The sequence below is a fragment of the Papio anubis genome, chromosome 1 (genome assembly GCF_008728515.1).
Source record: "Papio anubis isolate 15944 chromosome 1, Panubis1.0, whole genome shotgun sequence".
NCBI classification, from domain to species: domain Eukaryota; kingdom Metazoa; phylum Chordata; class Mammalia; order Primates; family Cercopithecidae; genus Papio; species Papio anubis.
In genome coordinates this window covers 191,725,216-191,750,073 of record NC_044976.1, presented here as the reverse complement: position 1 = coordinate 191,750,073, position 24,858 = coordinate 191,725,216, and the positions used below count along the sequence as shown (strand labels likewise).

General features: G+C 36.6%; 1 protein-coding gene across 4 annotated transcripts in view; it reads right to left on the bottom strand.

Moving 5' to 3' along the window:
• The window catches only part of CCDC181 (coiled-coil domain containing 181), a 61,876-nt gene that overhangs the window by 16,956 nt on the left and 20,062 nt on the right, over nucleotides 1-24,858 (bottom strand). For 2 of the 4 annotated variants that reach the window (XM_009193561.4, XM_009193565.4), the window contains exons 2-4: nucleotides 7,093-7,212; nucleotides 3,596-4,546; nucleotides 1,238-1,384 (exon numbers count right to left, since the gene is read on the bottom strand). In XM_009193561.4, coding sequence (XP_009191825.1) covers nucleotides 1,238-1,384; nucleotides 3,596-4,546; nucleotides 7,093-7,212 — 1,218 coding nt within the window. Of the gene's footprint in view, nucleotides 1-1,237; nucleotides 1,385-3,595; nucleotides 4,547-7,092; nucleotides 7,213-7,987; nucleotides 9,734-24,858 lie in introns of those variants that run through there. The other 2 variants (XM_009193570.3, XM_017952254.3) reach the window with 2 other exon arrangements.

The window sequence follows — 24,858 nt, the reverse complement described above, 5'->3', positions numbered from 1 at the left end:
CATTTTATTAGAACAAAGAGAGTCCTATCACCTAAGAGGTTCCAAGGAATTAGCAGCTCTTTGTCAGAAGCCAGGATAAAAGCTCAGTTATTAGAACCAGAAATACATGTAGAACCCCTATCACTCAAGAAATTAAAAAGGTTTTAGGAGCTGTGTGCCAAAAACTAGGAGTAGAGACCTATATCTATCTCTTATTATTTCTCACACATACTCATACACAAGCATGTGTATTACTAATTTGAAGAAAAAATAAGATAACCCACATACTGTGTTAGTCATTCACTCTCACACACTGTTAGAGAAACAGGTGTAGCATTCACTCTCACACACTGTTGGAGGAACTATACATTCATATTATCTTTTGGGAGGTTATTTTTGCATCTTTAACCAAACATTTCACTCTAAACCTTCAAAAATTATAAATTCCCCTCTGAAGAACTTCTCCTACAGATTACTGATGTTCCCATAGAATGTACCTCTTCACTACAGCACTGTTAACTAGCGCAACATCGGAACCAACCTAAATATTTACAAATGAAGAATGGCTTAATAAATTAACACTGTAATACCATGCAGCTATTTGAAAAAGAGAGATTTAAACGTAATGGCCTAGAAAGAGTTCCATGATGAAGTGAAAAAAAAACTGAATACAACTTTTGTCATGTAAATATATAAGTAAGATCTAAAATGATTTGCACCACGCTGTTAAAAGTAGTTATCACTGGAGATGAGCCTGGAAGAGCTTAGGGTTGAATTTTGAACTTTTACTTTACATATATATCTTTTTTTAGTAAGGATATGGATGATTTTTAAATTTTCTCTTGGATTTTGTTTTTTTAATTCTTTTAAATAATTTGGTGTCTTTAATTTGCTAAAGATTTATGTAAGATTTCTGTATGTCTAGTCTTAAGTGAGATCAGTCTGTAGGGTTTTGTGGGGGGGGGGGGGGTGTATCTTTGTCCTGTTTAAATACCAAAGTTACACCTTGAAAAAATGAATTGATAGTTTTGTTTTCTGTTCCATCAAAGTCTGAACAAAATAAGAATCATTTCATTTTCACAAGGCCTCTTAGAACCTAATTGTAGTTATCTGCATGTTGCATCTTTTGCAAGGGTAGTTCTTGAACAACTTTTCTACTTCTTCCATAGGCTGTTAGTCTGATATCCAGACTCCCTTCTGTAAATAAGTTCAGCTTTCATAACTGTATAAACTTATTTTTCAGAGAAGTTTTACTTACTCTACTGTTCATGTCTTCAATTTCCTTTGCTCGCTGAATTCTCCTCATTTCTAAGACCTGCTCCCTTTTCTTTTGCAACCATGCCTTAAATACTATGTCATTCTCTCTCTTTTTTTCTTTCTCTTCTTCTATTTTTCGTTGCTCTTCCTAGTAAAAGAATATGAAAAGACATTACTAAAAGATTAATAAAATTGTATGAATTATCAGAGTAGAGAGATATATTTTGAGATCTGAAATTAGGATTCCCTGATCCTAAAATTTTCCATCAGAAAATTGGTCCTTCTAGGCCAGACGCAGTGGCTCCTGCCTGTAATCCCAGCACTTTGTGGGGCGAGGCAGGCGGATCACTTGAGGTCAGGAGTTTGAGACAAGCCTGGCCCACATGGTGAAACCCCGTTTCTACCCAAAATACAAACATTAGCTGGGCTAATTTAACAAGTTTATAGTTAAATTTTCTTCAAATAATGGAATTCTAAGTGTTTTCCTTACATTTTGACAATAAAGCAAGACTTTCTAATTCCTTTTGATTGAACAGAAAGAAGAGAGGAAAGGAAAAATTCTACCAAACAGTGTAAAATATATTTGAGAATATCTATATACTATTTTCTGAGCCCTAAAGTAGCCTATATTATAGAAAATATAAAAGAATTTATTAAAGATTAAATTTTACATTATTTATACATTTCCATTTCACACAAAGGACTTTGGATACTTTGCATGAATACAGTATGACAAAAGATGATTATCTTTCCAAGGGGAACATTCAGGTATATTACACAGAAGCTAACAGCCAAAGCACTGATCGCTAACGGAGTTGCCAAAGAGAACACTGAAATGATGCACTTAGGTTAGAAAGACAGAGTATAGCAACCCAACCCAGAAAATGTGGGCATAAAAAACCAAAGCCTTCCCCTGAAACCAACTAAAACATGTTAAAAGTCTTAGTACTTGAAGACCATGTCTTGAGCCAACTTAGTTATAGGATATCGACACAATAAAAGTGTATTTCAGAACAAAGAGTATGACATTCAGAAAAGAGAATCAAAATGAAAACAGAATTATCCATCCCTCACACTAGTTAAAGACTAACATCAGTTCATTAATAAAAACGCAGGGACAACTATATAAAATCACCGGTATAACTTTTGTAAAAATATACACACATACCTACACATTTGTGTACAGCTAACATATTGATGTCATTCTCAAAAAATTAGTTTGTATTGTCACCAAATTCTTATACTTTTAAGGGTTGTTTTATACCTGAATCAAGTAAACTTAGTTTGACTATTAAAGCTATTAGTGACCAAGTGAGCGAAGCTCTATAAGCATGCACCCTTTTAGGTTCTTATCTGAGTGTGCTAGAGGTTACACGTTCTTACGAAGTCATTTTTCACCTTTTTTTTTTTTTTTTTTTTTTTTGCTAATGCCAATTCCTGATTTAAATGCCAGAGATTTCCCTGATAATTTCCCATATAAAGTAGATAACACACCATTTCTCAAGGGTACCAGAGAACTGGAAATTTTTATTCCAGTTTGCTACTAACAAATACAGATATACTTTGGTAAAGTTATTTAAACTTTCCAAGATTTTCGTATCTGCAAAATGATCTGCAAGGTCACTTCTAGTATATTATTTGCTGAACTTTGTATTTAGAATTAGACATTTTGTATGGCTCAGCTTAATACCATTAGGTTTCCAGTAAAACAAAGAATTGGAGCACTGATATAAGTAATTCCGAGAAAACTCACCAGTTTAAGTCCTGGAATTCTCAATTATAAGATACATAGAGTTTCACATAAGAACAAATATGAAAAACAAAAAAATTATTTCTAGAAGGCATTTTGGAGACCTTTCATTAAGAATGTTAGGCTATATTCTTAATCTGAAACTAAAATCCTGGAAGTAAAAGAACTGAAGGCATAGAACATAATATGAAACACATGCAAGTAAAAGAATTACAGTCCAAGTCTTCCTGTTGCCTCCTAAACCTCTACACTTTGTGCCTTCATTTTTCCATCTGACATTTTATTTTTACCTATCATATCAAGATTACTTTCAGCAGTCACTTAACATCTCGTGAGTCTCACCTTTAAAATGAAAGGATCAGATGAAGTCATCACTGAGTTCTCCGCTAACACAGATAAGTCTACTATTCTTTGTGATCCTTACAAGGACCAAAGTAATCACCGTGTTCACTCCATAAATACACATTCTTAATACTTAATCAATCTAACAATAGATAAAGAAATCAAAAGAAGTCTCCAATGGTTTGAACAACTGTTTTAATTCCCATTGCATTTATAGAACAGTAAAACATGCTCTACTTTTAATATAATGCCCACTTAGGTTCTCACCTCTCTTTTCAGCTTTTCTCTCTTTTGTTCTAGCTGTTTTTGTAGTTCTTTCTGTCGAGGGGAAAGACAGTATGTTGAAGTCACTGGTGAGATACGTGCAGACTGTGTCCTGTGATTATATTTCCCATTTCCTTTACTTCGATCTGAGTTGGCAGCAGAGCTTGGACAAGTCTTGCGGTTGAGTGGTGGCTGAGGGATATAAACCAGTGGCTCTCCTGTTGATGAGTGAGTGACAGCATGAATCTTTGCTGCAGAATCTTCTTTCTGGGTGCCACTGACAGAGGAGTTGGAAGATCTGAGTAACAAGTGCTGAGGGTCATTTTCTGTACTATTTGCATTATTAATGGGAGGCAAAAACCCCTGACTCGCAATGTCTTGTAAATTCAGAAGTTCAAATTTTCCATCTCTTTCTACCAGTATTGTCCTATCCTTGTTTTCTTCACAAGTTGCATTAGTAAGTGACAGGAGTACATTTTCTTGTCCAAAATCATTGGAAATACATAACTGTGACAGTTTCCCAAACATATTCCTTTCGTTTTCAAAATAATTTTTAGACGTATTAGTGTCTTCTAGTGGAGGAACTTCCAAATCAACTAATTTGTCCTTGAACTTAAGTTTTCGCTCCCTTTTATCATTCACGGGTTCTTGATTCTGTAGAAGCTTGTTAGCTTGTACAATTTTCTCCATAATATATCTCCTTACTTCCTCATCCTCTTCCTCCTCCAAGTCTTTCTGGCTTTCTAGTTCGGATTCCTGGAAAGAGTTTTCGCTATCTGAATCTGATATGGGATCCAAAGGTTGAATACCTGGTACAGAAATTATGTCATTTCTTCTTGGTGAGACCTCATCCTGCAGAGACTTGTCAGGATCAGAATGCTGTTTGGTGTGCTCTATTACTGTTTCATTCTCTTTTAAGTCTTGGTTAATATTCTCTTCCTTCTCACAAGCCATCTAAAAACAAGATATTTTTCAGTCAAAATTGAGATTCTTCATTTATCAGTAGACATACAAAATGGGATTTTCCTGTTCATGTAATTTATTTTATGAATGGGAAAATTTAAGTGTTTATTGCTCATAATTTGCTCATAACATTCTAATTCATACTTATGAGTATTCAAGGGAAATACATGTGACAGCAATGCAGGAAAAATTAAACTTTAAATTTGAATTTGATGTTGATTTTTAAACATTTTTATGCTAATGTATCTAACTACAAATAACAATATTAGCATTCCTTTCCCTATAAAATTTTCCTCTCTTTACATTTTCAGAAAAACAATTTTCAAAAATGTTTCCTCCTTGTAATATCTGCATTCTTCAATCAAACATCTTTCTCCCCAGACCATTTCAAGGACGAATTATTTGGTCAAGTCCTAATCACTTGAGGTTCTTTTAATCTTTTCAGACTATTATTGTCATTATAATCTGCAGGACCTATCTACATTCCAGGTCAATTTTTACCTTTAGATCAGATTTTCCTTCTTCAACTATACTCAGAAATTCCAGTAATCCATGCTAACCACCATCAGATAACTTGGCATTACATTAAAAATAATTAATTCCACATGAACCATAAACCAGTATCAGTGCAGCAAAAAACTCCACTCCACTTCTGCTATATCTAAGTAAAAGCTTATATATATATAAATATATAGTATATAAATGTATATAATATAAATATACATAAATATATAATAGATACAATATATAAAGGTATATAATATAAATATTATATATACATTTTTTTCTCTTTGTCAAAGTTCTCTCCCTCCTAAAGCAGTCCTATGGGAGTTACTACACGCTGCTCTCTTCAACCCCTTAAAACCACTTTCCTCCTTCCTTTGCTCATAGGTCATCCTGTGCGGCAGTGAAGGTCATCTTGTCTGATAGTCAGATGTCCAACAAGCAAATAAACCTAGCCCATTAAAATGACTGCCAATTAACTGTGATTTAACTAAGATCTCTGTATCACAATTGTTCATTTTAGCCTTCTCTAGTTCATTTTTTTATTTTTCCAGTATCATGAGGATGGCAGATCTCTGGTTCATTCTTATAGTCTCTGTTTCTAAACTCTCCTTTGGCTTTTATTTCTTTTGTTTGAAAACCCACTTTTCACAAATAAATCTTCCCTGACCCTCTTACGTGTCTCTAGCTCAGTCATACCCTTTTCTCAAAAGCTTCAAAAGAAGAGGTTATTACAATCATCCACTGGAATGTGTAAGATTCATAACAGCACTTTTATTTTATCCCAGCTATATATATCCCTAGCACCTAGAACAGCCTCTGATATATGATAGGTGATCATTAATACTTGCTGAATTAGAAAATGAAACAATAAATCATTCCTATTACCTCTCTAATTCTATCACACTGTGCTTTGGATCTCACACCCTTCCAGTCTTGAGAAACTGGTTCAACCTTACCATTCTGGGTATCTGCCTCTATTCATTCTGCTTATTTTTCTGTTAGGATGCATAAAACTCCCATTTAAAAGCCATCTTAGAAAAATCTTTACTTTTGACTCTGTTTCCATCTTCAAATATTGTGTATCCCATTTGTCTTTTCTATTATATTCAAAGCAAAATGGAACTAAGAAATCTGTAATATAAAACCTGCATTTCCTCACAGTCTTTTCCTTAATACCTTTAAAACTGGCTTCTGCTATAATAACTCTGATCATTATCTCTCTGAAGTCACCTATTTATATCCCAGTGCTATTCCTTGTCCTACTTATTGATACTAACTTACATATACACATATATATAAACACATACATATGCATATATACATATATATGTTTCATAGAAATACATATACACATTATACATATGTAAAGAGAAAGAAATAACCTATCTTGATGCAGGAACTGGTTAATTTTCCTGGAGTTCCTTTTTACATCTCTGATAAATAGTATATGACCATGCTTAATGGATCCACTTTTCCTAGAAGTATTCCTGTGACTCAGACTTTGACCCTTTACTTTTTTCTCTATATTCACTGCCAAGAAGACCTAATTCAGTCTTAAAGTTTTAAATATTAGCTAAAAGGTCATGTGTTTAGAGGATTTGCTTTATTTTTCATTTATTTTAATGGCATAACCCCATGCTTTTACCCAAGTTCACAAAAAGTAGGAATTAACTGTATTTTTTACTTTCAATGCAATAAATCATGATTTTACTATTTATTTATATTATTTAAATTATAATTTTATAATGGTCATTTTAGTTTTATTAAATGCTAGTGTAATAACTGTTCTCTCACTAATACTTGCTGAATTAGAAAATGAAACAATAAATCATCTGCCTATGCCTTAGGATACAACATTTAAGCAACCTATGCCTCATTTTTCTTATCTTTAAGATGAGGATAATAGTAATTTACCCAATGTAGATCAAAGAAATTTTGTGATGTTTAGATGAGACAATAATGTGAAAACCTTAAAGAATTGCAAAGCACTTTGTAATATAATTATTATGAATGCTGTTGGCAACATATACCTCTATTATGCTGGCATCACTTTTTTCATTTTCATTAATTAACCACTCCAAGTCCTTTTCAAAGTCATCTTCGTATTCTTCACTTTTTTTTGAATCAGTATCTTTAATTTCATTCATTTTCTGTTTGTGAAGAAAATATGCTATAAGATTTCAAAAGATAAGGTATATGTTATGCCCACTCTAGAGGAGGAATGGCATATGGAGATTAATGCTATAAGTAAGCTAAGTAACACAGAGAAACACAAAATGGAATGTTCAAAATGAACATGCACTTGAATACACCAAAAAAGAGAGATTTGCAATGGCAAGACATTTCCATAGGTAAACATTCCTAAAAACTCTCCCACCTTCCCCCGATTTCCCAAATAATTATTGATGTTGGTTCCTTTTCCCTCTCAAGATAAATTTTCAGTACACTTTAGGTATGCTGAATTAATAAATAATCCACAAGCTGTTTTAGTCATTAGCTTCGCTTTGTTCTCCCCAAACCTTTGGCCAGACTAAGTTATTACTGAATAATAATGGTTAATTATTCAACTTAATTATTATTGAAAAATAACTGTTACTGTTCAACTGTATAATTATTATTTTTTTCTAAACTATTCATTGGACTATAATTCCTTCCCGATATTTATTTATTTTAAACTAAAAATACAAAGCAGATTTGCTACAGGACTCAAAAGTAAGCCCTTCAATAATTTCTAAATCAGGTTGAGCACAAATTTTGAAGTGATCTGGAGAAACCAAATCAACACTTCAGAGTGAGTTTCACTTCCTAACTGCAAGACAAGCTAAATTGCTTAAGCTGTTAAGTCTAACTACCCACCAATTAAAAGCAAGGGCACTATGAATGACACAGAATAAACTAAAACTCACTGTAATCCAAAATACTTACAGTAAAAATAGCACTTTTCAGTCACAATGCCTTGGAATAATCAGTTTTCCTTTCAGAGCAGGGATCTTGAAATTTATTATTTTAAGATGTTTGAGTTATATAAATACATATCTTTGGAACTCTTCAGTGCTTTCCCTTATTTTATGATAAACATAGTTCTGAACTCATAAATAAATGGTTGCCTGAAGACTTTAGTAGATATGTTTTATTGTTTACAGAGAATCCCACCCACAAGAAAACTAAATTTTAAAATGAAAACATAAGATCTGTATAATAAATTAAAAACACAGTAATTAAAAACTTAACAGGTTAGGGATCTTTAAGTCATACTATTATGCCATAATTCAAAGGAAAAAAAAAGGTCATAGTTAAGGTAACTCTGAGAAGTAAATTAAGTCGCATCAAATCTGAAGTGCGATTCTTTTCCTGTAACTTTAGAAGAAAAAAGAAAACCCCATGACTGGTTCTCAAGTAAACAAAGAACATAAATTACAAACTCTGGTTATCAAATCCCTTAAGCCTTTTTCAAATGCGTCACAGGATATTCAACCCCTTCAATTCTTCTAATCTTCATCTCCAGGGTACTAGCCATATGGTACACAGTCAACAAGCTAGAACAAAAATACATCTTACACAAACAAAATCACTTAACACTTCCTACTTTATACTTGTGAGTTTCACACATTTAAATTTCAACATTTATCATCAGTAAAAATCTAGGTAAGTGGCTTAAACCAACTCTACCCTCTTAATAGGGAACCGTAGAAAGAGACGCAAATCAGTTCCTTCCTCCCTGTCTGGTAAATCCCATGTGGATAGGTGAACTGCTGATCTTTCAGTAGGAGTCTTAAACCAAGTCCATATGTATACATAATTTTCATAACTTTCTTCCAGAATTCAGGATATTCAAAAATAGTTTAATCTAAATAATGGAGTCCCGTCTTACGGCGTTTTAAACATATGCTTGCTTAAAAATCTAAGAACTGAAAGCATGTCAAAGAGAATGCCTTTTAATATAAAATAAGTACTTAAGCAAAAACTAATCCATAACATCATGAAACCATCTGGCCCATTATTCCTGTGTATCCTGCCAAGACTGTGATCCTATAAGTTTTTTTAAAATCATAACCTGTCACAAAGTATAATGACAAATATTTTATGATAATTTTAATCTGTATTCAGGATCCCAAGGTACCACCAACGAAATGAGTATCATTGCCTCTTAATGGAAGCTACAATTTCGGTAGTGACTTTTTCTCCCAGGGACAAAATAATTACTTTCCACGTTCAAGAACTTTGAGAGGGGAAAGAATATGACAAAAACTTAGTCTAAGCTACCCTGAGAGAGTTTCCTTCATACGTAGAGAAGCAAGGTGTTACCAGACTTCCCCACCAATGCCAGACTCGGTGGACCTCGGACTCCAGAGGATAAGACGCCACCAGAAAGCTTCTTCCCTCACGACCTACCTTCCCTCCCAGCTCTACCAGACGTTTATACCTTTACCCTCTATCCCACCATTAATATCTCCGCATCGTCCTTCCCTTCTCTCCCTCTATATCCCTCCTGCCTGTGTAAAACGCGGCGGCTGGGGTCACAGAGATGGCCAGGGGAGTTCTCCTCTACTCCTCTTTCTAAGCTCTTCACATTGAGGCAAAGGAGACCCCGTCACCCGCCTCCGCTGCAGCCAGGACCACACTGCCATGGCAACAGCGTGCCTCTGCGTCCTCCATCCGGGCCTCTCTAGGAGAGCGACAAAAACCCGCGCAGGCGCACGCGATATCCCCACAACACCTACCCCTCCCGGCACCCATCCCGGTGCTTGCAAAAGTCCGGTCAAGCTGAGGTTTCTAAGGGGACGACCAAGGAATCCACGCATCACTAACGTTATTGGAGACTCGCGAAGTGCCGCTGTGTTGGTTGTGAAATTTCCCTCTTGTAGCTATCTCTCGTCAGATTTAGAATTCCTTAGGACAACTTCTAAAACTATATTTCTATATGTTATGTGCTTCGCAGTTAACGTAAAAAAGTAGTTTTTAGTTTTCATTAGTAGATAAGCAAATTGCTAATTAGTTACCATATTTTTGACCCTCGGCTTTTTTTCCGAATCAAAACCAAAACTGTACCCAAGAGAGTTGCCAAAGATAATAGGATTTTTGTTCCAGCTTTGAGGCACGTAAAAATGGTCAACTAGAATTTTCTCAAATGCCGCTTATCTTTATGTATAAAGGCAAAGCAAGATGAATTTTAGATTGTGGTGAAAGTTGAGAAGATTTTAACAACTATCCATTCCCAGCCAGAAACAAATAAGAACTGGGAGAAGTAAAAATATTTCCTCAGTACAATGCAGTGTGTTCAGATTATTTTTAAATTGTTTATTATTAGGATTTCTATCACTTGATACGATGGAGAGCACCTTTTCTCCAAGAGAGGCAATGTAAAATTAAATTTTTAGATATTCTTCAAGTTATAGACTTAAGGTTTTTTAAAATGGAAGGTTAAAATGAACTGTAACATTGAGTGCACTTCCTAGATGTGGTGTAGTTGTAATGACCTAATGTTTCTACTGCTTCAGCACTTGAAAAAAGAACCCCCAAAAAAGGTTATTCACTGTTAAAGGTTGAAGGAATTTTAGTCAAATCTCCTTTAATGGATGTAGAGTTGTAGAGTTACTTACCAAAGCTGGAAGTAGACCCTGGGTTTCAGAACTCCTGGGTTAATAGCTTTTTCCTCTGGCCATCCCCCTAAATTTGTATTTTTCAAATAATGGGTACTAGCGGCAATTTTTTTTTAAGTTTCAGTAGGTTTTGGGGGTACAGGTGGTGTTTGGTTACATGGATAAGTCCTTTAGTGGTGATACCTGAGCAGTGTACACTGTACCCAATATGTAGTCTTTTTTTGTTTTGTTTTGAGACAGAGTCTCGCCACTGGAGTGAAGTGGCACAATCTTGGCTCACTTCAACCTCCGTCTCCCAGGTTCAAGCGATTCTCGTGCCTTAGCCCCCAGAGTAGCTGGAACTACAGGCACACCACCACGCCTGGCTAACTTTTTGTACTTTTAGTAGAGACGGGGTTTCACCATGTTGCCCAAGCTGGTCTCCAACAACTGAGCTCAGGCAGTCCGCCCACCTCAGCCTCCTAACCAATATGTAGTTTTTTTATCCCTCACCCTGCTCCCACCCTTTCTCCCAAGTCCCCAAAGTCCACTGTATCATCCTTGTGCCTTTGCATCCTCATAGCTTAGCTCCCTCTTATAAGTGAGAACATACGATGTTTGGTTTTCCGTTCCTGAGTTATTTCACTTAGAACAGTGATGAATTAACCTCCATTTCCATCCAGGTAGCTACAATGCCATAATTTCATTCCTTTGTATGACTGAGTAGTATTCCAGGGTATGTATGTGTACCACATTTTCCTTATCCACTTGTTGATGGATGGGCATTTGGTTTGGTTCTTTATTTTTGCAATTGCGAATTGTACTGCAATAAATGTGTGTGCAAGTGTCTTTTTCACATAATGACTTCTTTTCCTCTGGGTAGATACCCAGTAGTGGGATTGCTGCATCAAATGGTAGATCTACTTTTAGTTCTTTAAAGAATCTCCGGCCGGGCGCGGTGGCTCAAGCCTGTAATCCCAGCACTTTGGGAGGCTGAGACGGGCGGATCACGAGGTCAGCAGATCAAGACCATCCTGGCTAACCCAGTGAAACACCATCTCTACGAAAAAATACAAAAAAAAAAAAAAAAGCCAGGCGAGGTGGCGGGCGCCTGTAGTCCCAGCTACTCGGGAGGCTGAGGCAGGAGAATAGCGTAAACCCGGGAGGCGGAGCTTCCAGTGAGCTGAGATCCCGCCACTGCACTCCAGCCTGGGCGACAAAGCGAGACTCCGTCTCAACAACAACAACAAAAAAAAGAACCTCCACACTGTTTTCCATAGTGCTTGTACTAGTTTACATTCCCACTACCAGTATAAAAGTGTTCCCTGTTCACCACATCCATGCCAACATCTGTTTTCTTTCTTTTTTTTTTTTTTTTTTTGCTTATGACCATTCTTGTAGGAGTAAGGTGGTATAGTATTGAGATTTTGATTTGCATTTCCCTGATCATTAGTGATGTTGAGCATTTTTTCATATCTTAATTGGCCATTTGAATATCTTTTGAGAATTGTCTATTCATGTCCTTAGCCCACTTTTTGATGAGATTATTTGTTTATTCCTTGCTGATTTGTTTGAGTTCCTTGAAGACTAGATATTAGTCCTTAGTCAGATGCAGTTTGTGAAGATTTTCTCCCACTCTGTGGGTTGTCTGTTTACTCTGCTAATTATTTATTTTGCTATGCAGAAGCTTTTTAGTTTAGTTAAGTCCCATCTACCTACCTTTGTTTTTGCTGCATTTGCTTTTAGATTTTTGGTAATGAAGTCTTTGCCAAAGCCAATGTCTAGAAGGGTTTTTCCAATATTATCTTCTATAATTTTTATGGTTTCAGGTCTTATATATAAGTCTTTGATCCATCTTGAGTTGATTTTTGTATATGGTGAGAGATGAGGATCCAGTTTGATTTTTTTACATGTGGCTTGCCAATTATCCCAGCACCATTTGTTGAATATGGTGTCCTTTCCTCACTTTATATTTTTGTGTGCTTTGTTGAAGATCAGTTGGCTTCATTTCTGGGCTCTATTCTGTTTCATTAGTCTATGTGCCTATTTTTATGCCAGTACCATGATGTTTTAGTGACTATAGCCTTGTAGTATAGTTTGAAGTCAGGTAATGTAATGCCTAGATTTGTTCTTCTTGGTTTTCCTTTGACTCTGCAGGCTCCTTTTTGGTTTTATATGAATTTTCGGGTTGTTTTTTCTAGTTCTGTGAAGAATGATAATGGTATTTTGGTGGGAATTGCATTGAGTTTGTAGATTGCTTTTGGCAGTACAGTCATTTTCACAATAGTGATTCTACCCATCCATGAGCATGGAATTTGTTTCCATTTGTTTGTGTCATCTGTGATTTCTTTCATTAGTGTTTTTTAGTTTTCCTTGTAGAGATCTTTCACCTCCTTGGTTAGGTATATTCCTAAGTATTTTATTTTTTGCAGCTATTGTAAGTGGGGTTGAGTTCTTGATTTGATTCTCTTCTTGGTCGCTCTTGGTGTATAGCAGTGCTACTGTTACCAGTGGAAGATGTCCATGTTCTTGGCATTTTGAACAAAGAATTGGGCAAAATGCACAAATAAAGCAAGGAAAGAATGAAGCAACAAAAGCAGAGATTTTTATTGAAAATGAAAGTACACTCCACAGTGTGGGAGCGGACATGCACAGTGGCTCAAGGGCTCCAGATACAGAATCTTCTCGGGTTCAAAAACCCCCTAGAGGTTTCCCATTGACCACTTGGTGTTCACCCCATGTAAATGAAGTGGTGGCCTGCAATCAGTCTGATTGGTTGTGGAAAGCAACCAATCAGAGGCTGAAGTGAAGTTACAAAGTTACACTCCTATGCAAACGTTACACCTATGCTCTTTGCAACTAGTCAGGAGTACTTTCAATTTCCCATCTGCAGAAATGGGGATTTGCAAAGAGAGTAGCGTCTGGTCCTTTTTTTACTTAGGCATGGCAAGTTAGGGTTTTCCTTTCAATTGCATTCTAGGAAGTCAGTGTGAAATGGCCTTAGATTCCCTGCCTCCAGACCCTGTTCTCCTGCCTCACTACTGATTTGTATACATTGATTTTATATCCTGAAGCTTTACTGAATTCATTTATCAGTTCTAGAATCTTTTTGGATGGTTTTCTACTATACGATTATATCACTAGCAAACAGCAACAGTTTGATTGATTTCATCTTTACCAGTGTGGATGCCCTTTATTTCTTTCTCTTGCCTGATTGGGATATAGGAGCATGATTGGTAGCCAAAAGTGGAAGTGACTCAAATGTCCATCAAATGATGGATGGATAAATGTTATATACCTATACAATGGAATATTATTATGCAATAAAAGTAAATGAAGTACTGCTGGAGGATTCTAAAAAGATGGTGGAATAGGAAGCACCAAGATTCTATCTTCCCACCTAGGAAAACAATTGCACTGTCAAAACCTATCTCTTGTAACTATTTTGGAACTGTGGATTCTATTAAAGGCTTACAACTTTCAAGGGAAGGCTTGGGCAGAAAACTGAAGTTTATTTTGGTGAATTTCAGCTCTTAGTTCAGTATCATCTACCCAACCCAAAACCCCAGCTCCCTAGCAGGCAGTCTGCATTACTTGCAGGAGCAGCTTGCACATAGCTTATGAGAATCAGTGAGCATAAGGACCCTGTCCTCCTATTGATGAGGGTCTATATTCTGATAATTGATTGCTGCTTCTGATCAAGGAGATGCAAACACAGAGGTAGCAGCCATTGTTGTTGCACCTTCCCCCACCATTGTAAGCTTTTACTCCTCCAGCTGAAGCAACTTCCAGGAAATTTTCCTTGTTTTCTTCCTTTTGGAAGACAAACATTAAAGACTAAGACATTAAAAAGCAACTACATTTACAGAGAAAAGTATAAAGTTAAATTGAACACCCAGAGAAAGGCGTAAACTCAGAAAAAAAAAACCTGAGAAGACCTTAAATCGTAAAGATGCTCAAATAACTAAAGAAAGATGTGGAGAAAGTGAAGAAAATAATATACAAAAAAATGGAAATATCAATAAATAGAAAACTAAAAAAGAAATCAAAGAAATTCTAGAGCTGAAAAGTACAACTGAAATGAAAATCTTACTATTGGGATTCAAAAGCAGATTTGGGCAGGCAGAAGAAAGAATAAGTGAACTTAAAGATAAGACAATTGAAATTGTTGTATCTGAGAAACAAAAAATTAAGCAGTTAAAAGTGAACAGAGCCTAGGGGACCTGTAGAACACCATCAAATGGACCACAGTATGCATTGTGGGAGTCCTTGAGAAAAGAGAAAGAAGTAGTGTGACAATTTGAAGAAACAATGGCTGAAAACTTCCCAAGTTTAATAAAGGATATGAATATGATCATCACAGAAGCTCAATGAACTCCAAGTAGGATTAATTCAAACAAACCTCCAATGAAGCATATTATCCATCAAACTGTCAAAAGACAAGAAAGAAGCAACTCATCACACACAAAGGATTTGTAAAAATCCTCTACAGAATACCCAATTTCAGCAGTATATTATAAAGATACTGCACCATGGCCAAAAGGGATTTATTCCTAGAATATAAGGATGGTTTAACTTACAAAAATCAATGCAATATGCCACATTAACAGAAGGAAGGAGAAAAACTGAATGATCATTTTAATTGATGCAGAAAAAGCATTAAATTCAGCACTCTTTCATGATTAAAAAAAAAAAACTTGGAATAGAAGGAGACTGCCTCAACTTAATAAAAGCCATATATGAAAAACCCACACCAAACATCATGCTCAATTCTGAAAGACTGAAAGCTTTTCATCTAAGATCAGGTATAAGGTGAGGATGCTGGCTTTCACTACTGCTATTAAACATAGTACTGGAAGTACAAGCCAGAGCAATTAGGCAAGAAAAAGAAAGAAAAGGCAGCCAGATTAGAAAGGAAGAAGTGAAATTATCTCTGTTTGCAAATGACAGGTCTTATACATAGAAAACCCTAAAGATATCATTTTTAAAACGATTAGAATTAATACATTCAGCAAAAATTGCAAGAGACAAAGTCAGTACATAAAGTCAGTTGTATTTCTATACACTAATGATGAACAATCTAAAAGGAAATTAAGAAAAAATTCAATTTACAATAGTAGCAAAAAATAAAATACTTAGGAATTAACTAAATAGATGAAAGATGAATACAATGCAAACCATAAAACAAATAAATGGAAAGCTATCCCATGTTCATGGACTGGAGGACAATATTATTAAGATGTCAGTATTACCCATAGTAGATATGCAGATACAATGCCATACCTATCAAAACCTCAGAAAAGCAGAAATAAAGAAATCTATCCTAAAATTTGTATGTAATTTCAAGGAACCCCAAAAGCCAAAATAGTCTTGAAAAAGAACAAAGTTGGAGCACTAATACTTCCGGATTTCAAAACTTACTATAAAGCTAAAATAATTGAAATAATGTGGTACTGCATAAAGACAGCTTTATAAACCAATGGAATCAAATTTAGAGGTCAGAAGTAAATTTTCACATATATGGTCACATGATTTTTCACAAGGGTTTTATGAAACTCAGTGGGGAAAGGATATCATCTTTCAACAAATGGTTCTGGGAAAACTGGATATCCACATGCAAAAGAATGAGGTTGGACCCTTACCTCACACCATATTCAAAAATAAAGTGGATCAAAGATGTAAATTTAAGAACTAAAACTATGAACTCTTATAAGGAAACAAAGCAAAAGCTTTGCCACATTGGATTTGACACTAATTTCTTAGATATGATACCAAAAGCACATGCAAAAGTAAACAAATTGGACTGCACAAATATTAAGTACTATTGCATTTTAAATACTTTTATTCAAAAGACATTATCAGTAGAATGAAAACGCAACCTATGAAATGGGAGAAAATATTTGCAAATGATATGTCTAATATCCATAGGTATCCAAGGTATTAATATGCATAACAAAGAACTTCTAAACTCAACAACAATTATAAAAACAAACAATCCAATTCAAAAAATGGACAAAGAACTTGATTAGACATTTCTCCAAACATACATGAATTGCCAAGAAGCACATGAAAAGATGCTAAATATCACTAATTATTAGAGACATGAAAATCAAAACCACTATGAGATACCACCCTCACTAGGAAGACTACTATTAAGACAAAATAAATATTGGCAAGGATGTGGAGAAATTGAAACCCTTATGCACTGTTAGTGGGAATGTAAAATGGTACAACTGCTATGGAAAACAGTATGGCAATTCCTGAAAAAATTAAAAATTGAATTACCATATGATCCAGCAATCCTATTTCGAGTATATATCCAAAATAATCACAAGCAGGATCTTGAAGAAATATATGTAAACTCATATTCACAATAGCTAAAATGTTGAAGCAACCCAAATGACCATTGACAGATGAATGGATAAGCAAATGTGGTATATATGCATGATGGAATATTATTCAGACTTTAAAAGGAAGGAAATTTTGACATATGCTACAATGGGATTAACCTTTGAAAGAACTTATGCTAGGTAAAGTAATAATAAAAGCCATATATGAAAAACTCACAGCAAACATCAAATTCAACACTGAAGGACTGAAAGCTTTTCATCTAAAATCAGGTACAAAAGCAAGGATGCCTGCTTTCACTACTGCTATTCAATATAATACTGGAAGTCCTAGCCAGAGAAATTAGGCAAGAAAAAGTCATAAAAAGACAATATTGTATTATTCCACTTATATGAGTGCCCAGAACAGTCAAAATCATAGAGACAGAAAGTAGAATCGTGTTTTCCAGCATCTGTTAACACAGGGAAATGAGAGGTTATTGTTTAATGGGTATAAGTGTCAGTTTTAAATAATAAAGAGTTCTGGAGATGGATGGTAATGATGTTTGCATAGCAATGTGAATGTGTTTAATATCATGGTAATGTACACTTAAAAATGGTTAAGATAACAAGTTTTATGATAGGTATTTTTTTACCCCAATAAAAAGTTTTAGACAAAAAAAGAATGAAGTACTGATAGATGCTACAACATTGATGAACCTTGAAAATGTAAATATTATGTTATGAAAGAAGCCAGACACAAAAGACCACATATTGTATAATTCCATTAATATGAAATGTCCAGAATAGGTAAATCTATAGCGATTGAACATCAACTAGTGGTTGCCTAGGGCTGAAACAAAGGAGTTGTTGAGGGGAAATGGGTGGGTGACCACTAAAAGTTGAATTGTATGGTATTAGTATATGAATTATATGTCAACAATAAAGATGTTACAAGAAGTATTAATGGAATGGTGGGCAAACCATAACTGTGGAGTCGAACATGTAAGAAAAATGGGTTTCCCAAGACTGATTGATATATGGCTCATATCTCCCATGTTTAGCCTGTAGAAGATTTTAATTTCTGGTCAATTTCCCCATCAGTAACATATAGATTATAATATTTGCCTTATTTTTGTGAAGAATAGAGAGGTAATCCATTCCATGTACTTAGCCCAGTGCCTGATGCATACAAAGTGCTTAACAGTGACTATTACATTACATAGTTTTCCAAAAGGATGAAAATAGGTTCTAGAATATCTTTATTGATATTCGAAAATGAAAATAACAAAATTTATAAAATTATGTGTGGAATTCTATAAGAAAAATGGTTGCTACATTATCAAACATTTTTTAACTTATGAAAGGTTTAGTTATTAATGTATCAATTTCAAATAAATGTTAAATGTTACAATTATAGAACCCTTGTGTGATATAACTGAGCATTAAAGGTGAAATGGATAGTGTAAAAATCATAATAACATCCCCACTTAAATGGAAGTCAGAGTTCCAGTTATCTCAACCACCTAAAACCAAGCTGTAAACGAAAACAAGTGTAAAAGATGTGAAAGCAATAATACGAAGCTAATACAGTTGTGAACTAAGCTTGAGCCATTTTTAGGACAGTCTTTCACAGTCCTTTCACTTACTTTAGTTTCATAAGCTCAGGTCTCTGAATTCCCAGCCCAGAAATTAGGACGTGATAATTTCAAAAAAGGAAAACAGTTGTGTTGTTAAAAGTAGGGACTCTGACACCAGGAAAAAAAAAAAATTCCTTTTAAAGAATTCAAAGCTTAGCAGAAATACGCTTAACTATCCCAAGAATAGTATAAGTTTCAGTGGAAACTTTTGTTCACAGATCAGGATTGTATTAGTTTTCACAGTATGTTTGTGGTATTTCAGAGGCTGCCATGAACAGTGAGGAATAGATTTCATCTTATGCCATACCCCATCTTGCTTTTCTTTTTCAGCAGTCTGGCTCTGTCACCCAAGCTGGAGTGCTGTGGCACAGTCCTGGCTCACTGAAACCTCTGCCTCCTGGGTTCAAGTGATTCTCAAAGGTTGACAGACTGACATGCATAAAACAAAAAATAAAAAGAATGAAAAGCAAAGATGACCTAGACTAAAACAAATTTTTTTTGTCTCTTCTAATGGCAAGCAGAGACAAACATTAAATTGCAATATTGTACAATCATTCACCATCTGTAATTCACAATCTATAGTGACAATCTTGAGCTACTAAAAAAGGTTGATTTCACTATTACCTCTTTAATAAGGCAGAGCACTATTCGTTTTCAATAATTTCATCCAATTTTGCCTGTTGAGCTCCTTAACTTCTGGGCCCACTGGGAGGTGAATAATTCATAACCTCTACATGAAAGAGCTCACAGACTGAAAAAGGAAATAGGCTTAAACAAAGGGAGCACAGTGTGACACACAAGGTACAGATTTAGCTTGAAAAGTGGAGGAATTAATTAGGAGGAGAGTGACAATAAAATGGTTTCTACAAAGTGTTGACATCAGAGCTGACTTTTTTTTGACAGGAGGGAGACCTGAGTTTTATTATTACTCAAATCAGTCTCCTCAAACATTCAGGGGTCAGAGTTTTTAAGGACAATTTTGTGGGTGGGGATAAACCAGTGAGCCAGGAATGCTGATTGGTTAGGTCAGAGATGAAATCCTAGGGAGTTGAAGGTGTCTCCTTGCACTGAGTTCCTAGGTGGGGGCCACAAGATCAGATGAGCCAGTTTATTGATCTGGGTGGTGCCAGCTGATCCATCAAGTGCAGGGTCTGCAAAAAGTCTCAGGCACTGATCTTAGGAGCGGTGTATCCTTAAATGTTGTAGCCTCTAGCTGCATGACTCCTAAACCATAATTTCTAATCCTGTGGCTAATGTTAGTCCTACAAAGGCAGTCCAGTGCCCAGGCAAGAAGGAAATTTGTTGTGGGAAAGGGATAAACTCTAAACTATACACTAAGTTCCTCCCAAAGTTAGTTCAGCCTATGCCCGAGAATGAACAAGGACAGCTTGGAGGTTAGAAACAAGGTAGAGTTGGTTAGGTCACATCTCTTTCACTGTCTCAGTTACAATTTTGCAATGGCAGTTTCAATCCCTCCCTTTGGGTTTTATAAAACCTTAATCTTAACGTGTTGGATAATGAAGATGGAAAAGGGGCGAAGACCATTCTAACTTCTTCCTGCTGATCAGGGCCATAGTGGGGGTAGGTGTTGACCCAAGGTGAGAGGAGTGGAATCACTTTGCAACTGTCTGAGCATACTCATGCAGAACTGGCTGTGGTTCCAAGGCTTGCATGGCAAAGGCATTAGTATTGTCATCTATAGTTTTAGTACTGCATTTAAGGGAACAGGTAAATGCTGAGTACTAGGGTAAGTAGTGCAATGTGCAGTTTTAAGTGTAAACATTTGCAAGATAATGTTTAGGGCTAACTATGACATGAACCCCAAAATTCCTGTCCTCTGGAGACCAAAAGAAAGTATTTCCACATGGTCACAAGGTTAAGCTCTTAAGGACACAAAATTAAATAAAGAAATTTCATCTGGTATTGCTTTCACAGACCTGCAGCAAAGTTTGTACCTCACCAGCCTGCCAGGCTGGCTTGAAAAGCAGGCTTACAGGTGTCCTAAACCCATGTTCTATCCTGTGATATCCCTCTCTCCGTTATAGAAAGACAAATTTTTAGCACAAAATGTACCAGATTTGCTACAGCCTAAGACTAGCCTCATGAATCCTTTAAAAAAAATCTATTAATCAAACCCTTGCAGAGGAGACAACCAGTTACACTTACCATTTACAAACACACACACAAACAGACTCACACAGATCAGAAATTTGTGTGGTAAGAATTTCTTACCCTTTCTGCCAGCATACTAGGTTTTCAGGTTCCCTTTCTCTGCAGCTTCCATAAGAATGGAACAGTTTTTGATGACCTGCTTGCTATGCTATAGCTGTGAGGGTCAAGCCACTTAACAAAACAAAATCATCCTTTTCTGTTTTATGAAGCCATAGGCAAAAGATTCTCAATTTTGCAAGATGCTGCCCAATGGCCTACATGGGGAACCAAATTAACATTTTTCATCCCAGCAAAATACATATAACAAAACAGACACTAGTCACCTTGTTTAGCACCCAATATCAACCTGACAAAGCTCAAACTTTCTCCTGTTGGTCCCTGTTGTCTTTGATCCACTCCAGATGGGAAGGGATCACCTCCAGGTGGTAATTCACATTGGGGTCTCTGGCCAAGGTGAAGAGCAAATAGTCACCCCGAGACAGGCCTGTCGAGCTTTCTTTAGGGCTCACCAAATGTGACCAGACAAATAAGGAGGATTTCTGAGTTAAGTCTGCTGGACTTCCGCAAGCAATTTCTTCAGAGGTCACCTTCAAATACACAAAAACACACAAAGATGAGACAGACAGGATTCCAAATCTGATCCCTAACCAACAACTCCGAGAGTATCCCTTCCAAACTATCCTCCTACCCTCCATCTGATAAATCTCCCTGAAATCTTCCTGATTGAGAAGTCTCCTGAACCAAGACTCTTCCTACTAGTTAGGGAGAGGCAACTGAGAGCCCCCCAGGAGCTGAACTGAGACAGGCACCCCACAATGGGGCTACATCCAAAACAAGACCCCCAAAGGAGCTGAACGAGACAGACATCATGGTAGAGCTACAGACACCCTGCAATGGGGCTATGGACAGACACCCCACCATGGAGTTACAAGGCCAGTTGCGAGAAGGAAGAAAGTGTTTGCAGCTCCTAGGATACTCACCAACCCAGACACCCCACAGTGGGGCTACAGACAGACACCCTGCGATAGGGCTACTGTTATAAGACATCTCCCCAGGACTATTTCTCTATTGCAATTAAATCCATGCATATTATGAAATGGGAGAGTTCCCTGACCCCCTCCCTCATGGAACTTGTGACAGGGGTGCAGCTCGTTTGCTCCACTACTGTGCTCAAATACCTTACAGGTTAGGGAGCATGCAGACAGGCAGGTGCAGGAGCCAGGGCAAGCGTGTTTGGTCTCAGGACCCACAGTAGCATCTAGGAGTGTGTTACAATTAATGCTCTTTTAGCAGTTGCCATCTGCAGACAGCTAAGTGTTACACCAGCTCAGTGGAGTCAGGGTGACAGCCTTTTACACCCTGCCCTCTTGGTATCTGGCTCCTTGTCCCGCATCCAGGAAGAATCAGATCGCATGGACTTAAAGGATGGTGAATGTGGGGATTTTATTGAGTGATGGAGGTGGTTCTTAGAGGGATAGGTGGGAAGCTGGAAAGGGGATAGAGTGATAAGATTATCTTTCCCTGAAGTTCAGCCATCCCATCTCCTTTCTGACCATCCCCAGCCAAACTCCTCTCAACGTTCAGGTGCTCCTTCTCTTCTCTCCTCTGCTGCTCCATTCCACCGCTCTTCTGATTGTGGATCCTGGGGTTTGGGCATTTTATAGGTACAGGATAGGGGCATGGTGAGCAAGAGTAGTCTTGGAAAAGGCAACATTGGGATGTGAAAACAGGAATGCCTGTTCCCATTTAGGGCCACAGGTTTCCAGGCTTGAGGGTGGGGCCTTTTCCAGGGAACTGCTCTCTTCTACCTACTATTTCCTTGCCTCCTGTCCATATCAGTTGGTTTGGCAGCACCCTACCAGTAGAGAGAGTACCAGAGTCAGCCCCCAGTCCAAGAGAACTAGGCAGCCACTTGGGCTGACCTCTGGATCCATCGCTGGAGGCGGGTACCAAACCACAGGCAGGTAGCCACAAGGGCAATCCCAGATGAGCCCCCAAATTTGTAACTGCCCAGTGAGTTCGCCTTGCCCGCTGCCTAGACAGAGCCTGATTTACCAAGACAGGAGAATTCCAATACAGAAAGAGTAATTCACACAGAGCTGACCATATGGGAGACTGGGATTTTATTATTTCTCAAATCATCCTCCCAGAGCTAACTTTTGAAGAATAAAAAGAATTGTGCAAAAAGAATGAGGCATTTTACATAGAGATGATAGCATTTGCCAAGACATAGAGGCATCGACTAGTTTACTCAGGGATCTTTAGGTAATTCAGAATTGGTGGCTCAAAACATGCAAGATGGGCCCAGGCACAGTGGCTCACACCTGTAATCCCAGCCCTTTGGGACATTGAAGTAGGCAGATTACTTGAGGCCAGGAATTCAAGACCAGCTTGCCAACATGGCAAAACCCCATCTCTACTAAAAATACAAAAGCAAAACAAAACAAACAAATAGCCAGACATGGCGGAGCACACCTGTAATCCCAGCTACTTGGGAAGCTGAGGCACGAGAATCACTTGAACCCAGGTGGCAGAGGTTGCAGTGAGTCATGATCATGCCACTGCACTCCAGCCCGGGCAACAGAGCAAGACTGTCTTAAAAAAAAAAAAAAAAATGGCTAGATGGGGTATGGCGTAACATGAAATCTATTTCTTATTGCCCATGGCAGCCTCTGAAATACCACAAACATACTGTGAAAACTAATGCAATTCTGATCTTTGAACAAAAGTTTCCATTGAAACTAATACTAACCTTGGGATAGTTAATCATATTTCTGCTAAACTGTGAGTTCTTTAAAAGCAGCAACTGCATTTTAGGCATTTCTGTACACTTAGTAGTATATGCATTTAAGTCTTTAATGAATATTTATTGAGTTCACATAACTGAACTCATGAACTAATAATTTGTGAAAAACCTATGTGTTTTATGCTATTAAGTTCATCACTTTTTTGATACTTTATCGGGAAAATGGAAGTTACTGAAGAAATTAGTGTTTTTGATCAGGGAAGAGAGAGGAGTAAATTTCTAAAATGGGATATTTTGGGTAAGTGCAGAACTCTAGTAAATTAGGAAAATCGGAAACACCATGAAAACACAGAACTTGCATGTAGGTGAGGAAGGAATGATGAAGGGATGTTAATGACATACTTTGCAATTTTATAGAATACAGCAGTTCTAGGTACCCTCTCCCTCTCCCTACACATTCCATTTAATGTCTTCTTCCTTCTCCCCTCTAAAGTGAGTACCCTCTGGCTATCAATAACTCTACAAGGGAAGAAAATTAAGAACATGTAAGAACAGGGTGATTTAGCAAGAAGTAGGTACGTGAACCAAAGGAAGCTGGTTGTTATTCAGGGACTTTCCCTTTGATGGGCTTTATGCTTTTTAAACTCTGATGATACTAGATATCAACAGATAACTATAGGCACTGAAAATGTATTTAGAATTTATGACTTATCAAGGACTATGAGATTTTACGAATATAAGATCAATATATGTAAACAGTGCCATGTGTCTTGCCTCTCCACTGTTTAATACTAGTTACATGTATAAATTTTAAATGTGCATAGTCTGAAATATGATCCCAGAAATAGATAATACTTCCCCGTTATCTGTCATCATTTACTATACTATATAGAGAAATAAATAAGTACACAATATGAGGAAGAGAACAGTATAAAGTTGAGCAACTCTCTATGTTTTGAATAAATGCTTTCACGTAGAAAAGCCAGTATTTATTTAACGTAGGTAACCAAGAAGAAAATTTAAGTAAGTTGAACGCCAAGAATTGAGAACATGTGACCATGCACATCTCCTATAAAATTGTTCAAAGTAATACACCTTATTAAAAAGTTCAGATTCTACATAGAGTCATGAAATTTTACATCACTTAAAAATAGTTATTCAGCAAATATGTGTAAAACGCTGTTTTTATACATTTAGAATGTATCAGCAAAGTAATATATTCCTTAGAAGTCCATTATTTCAACCACCTAGAACCCAGCTGCAAAAAAAAAAAAAACTACAAATGTCTTGAAAACAATAATATGAAGCCATTAAAAAGTTTTGTGAGTTAAGT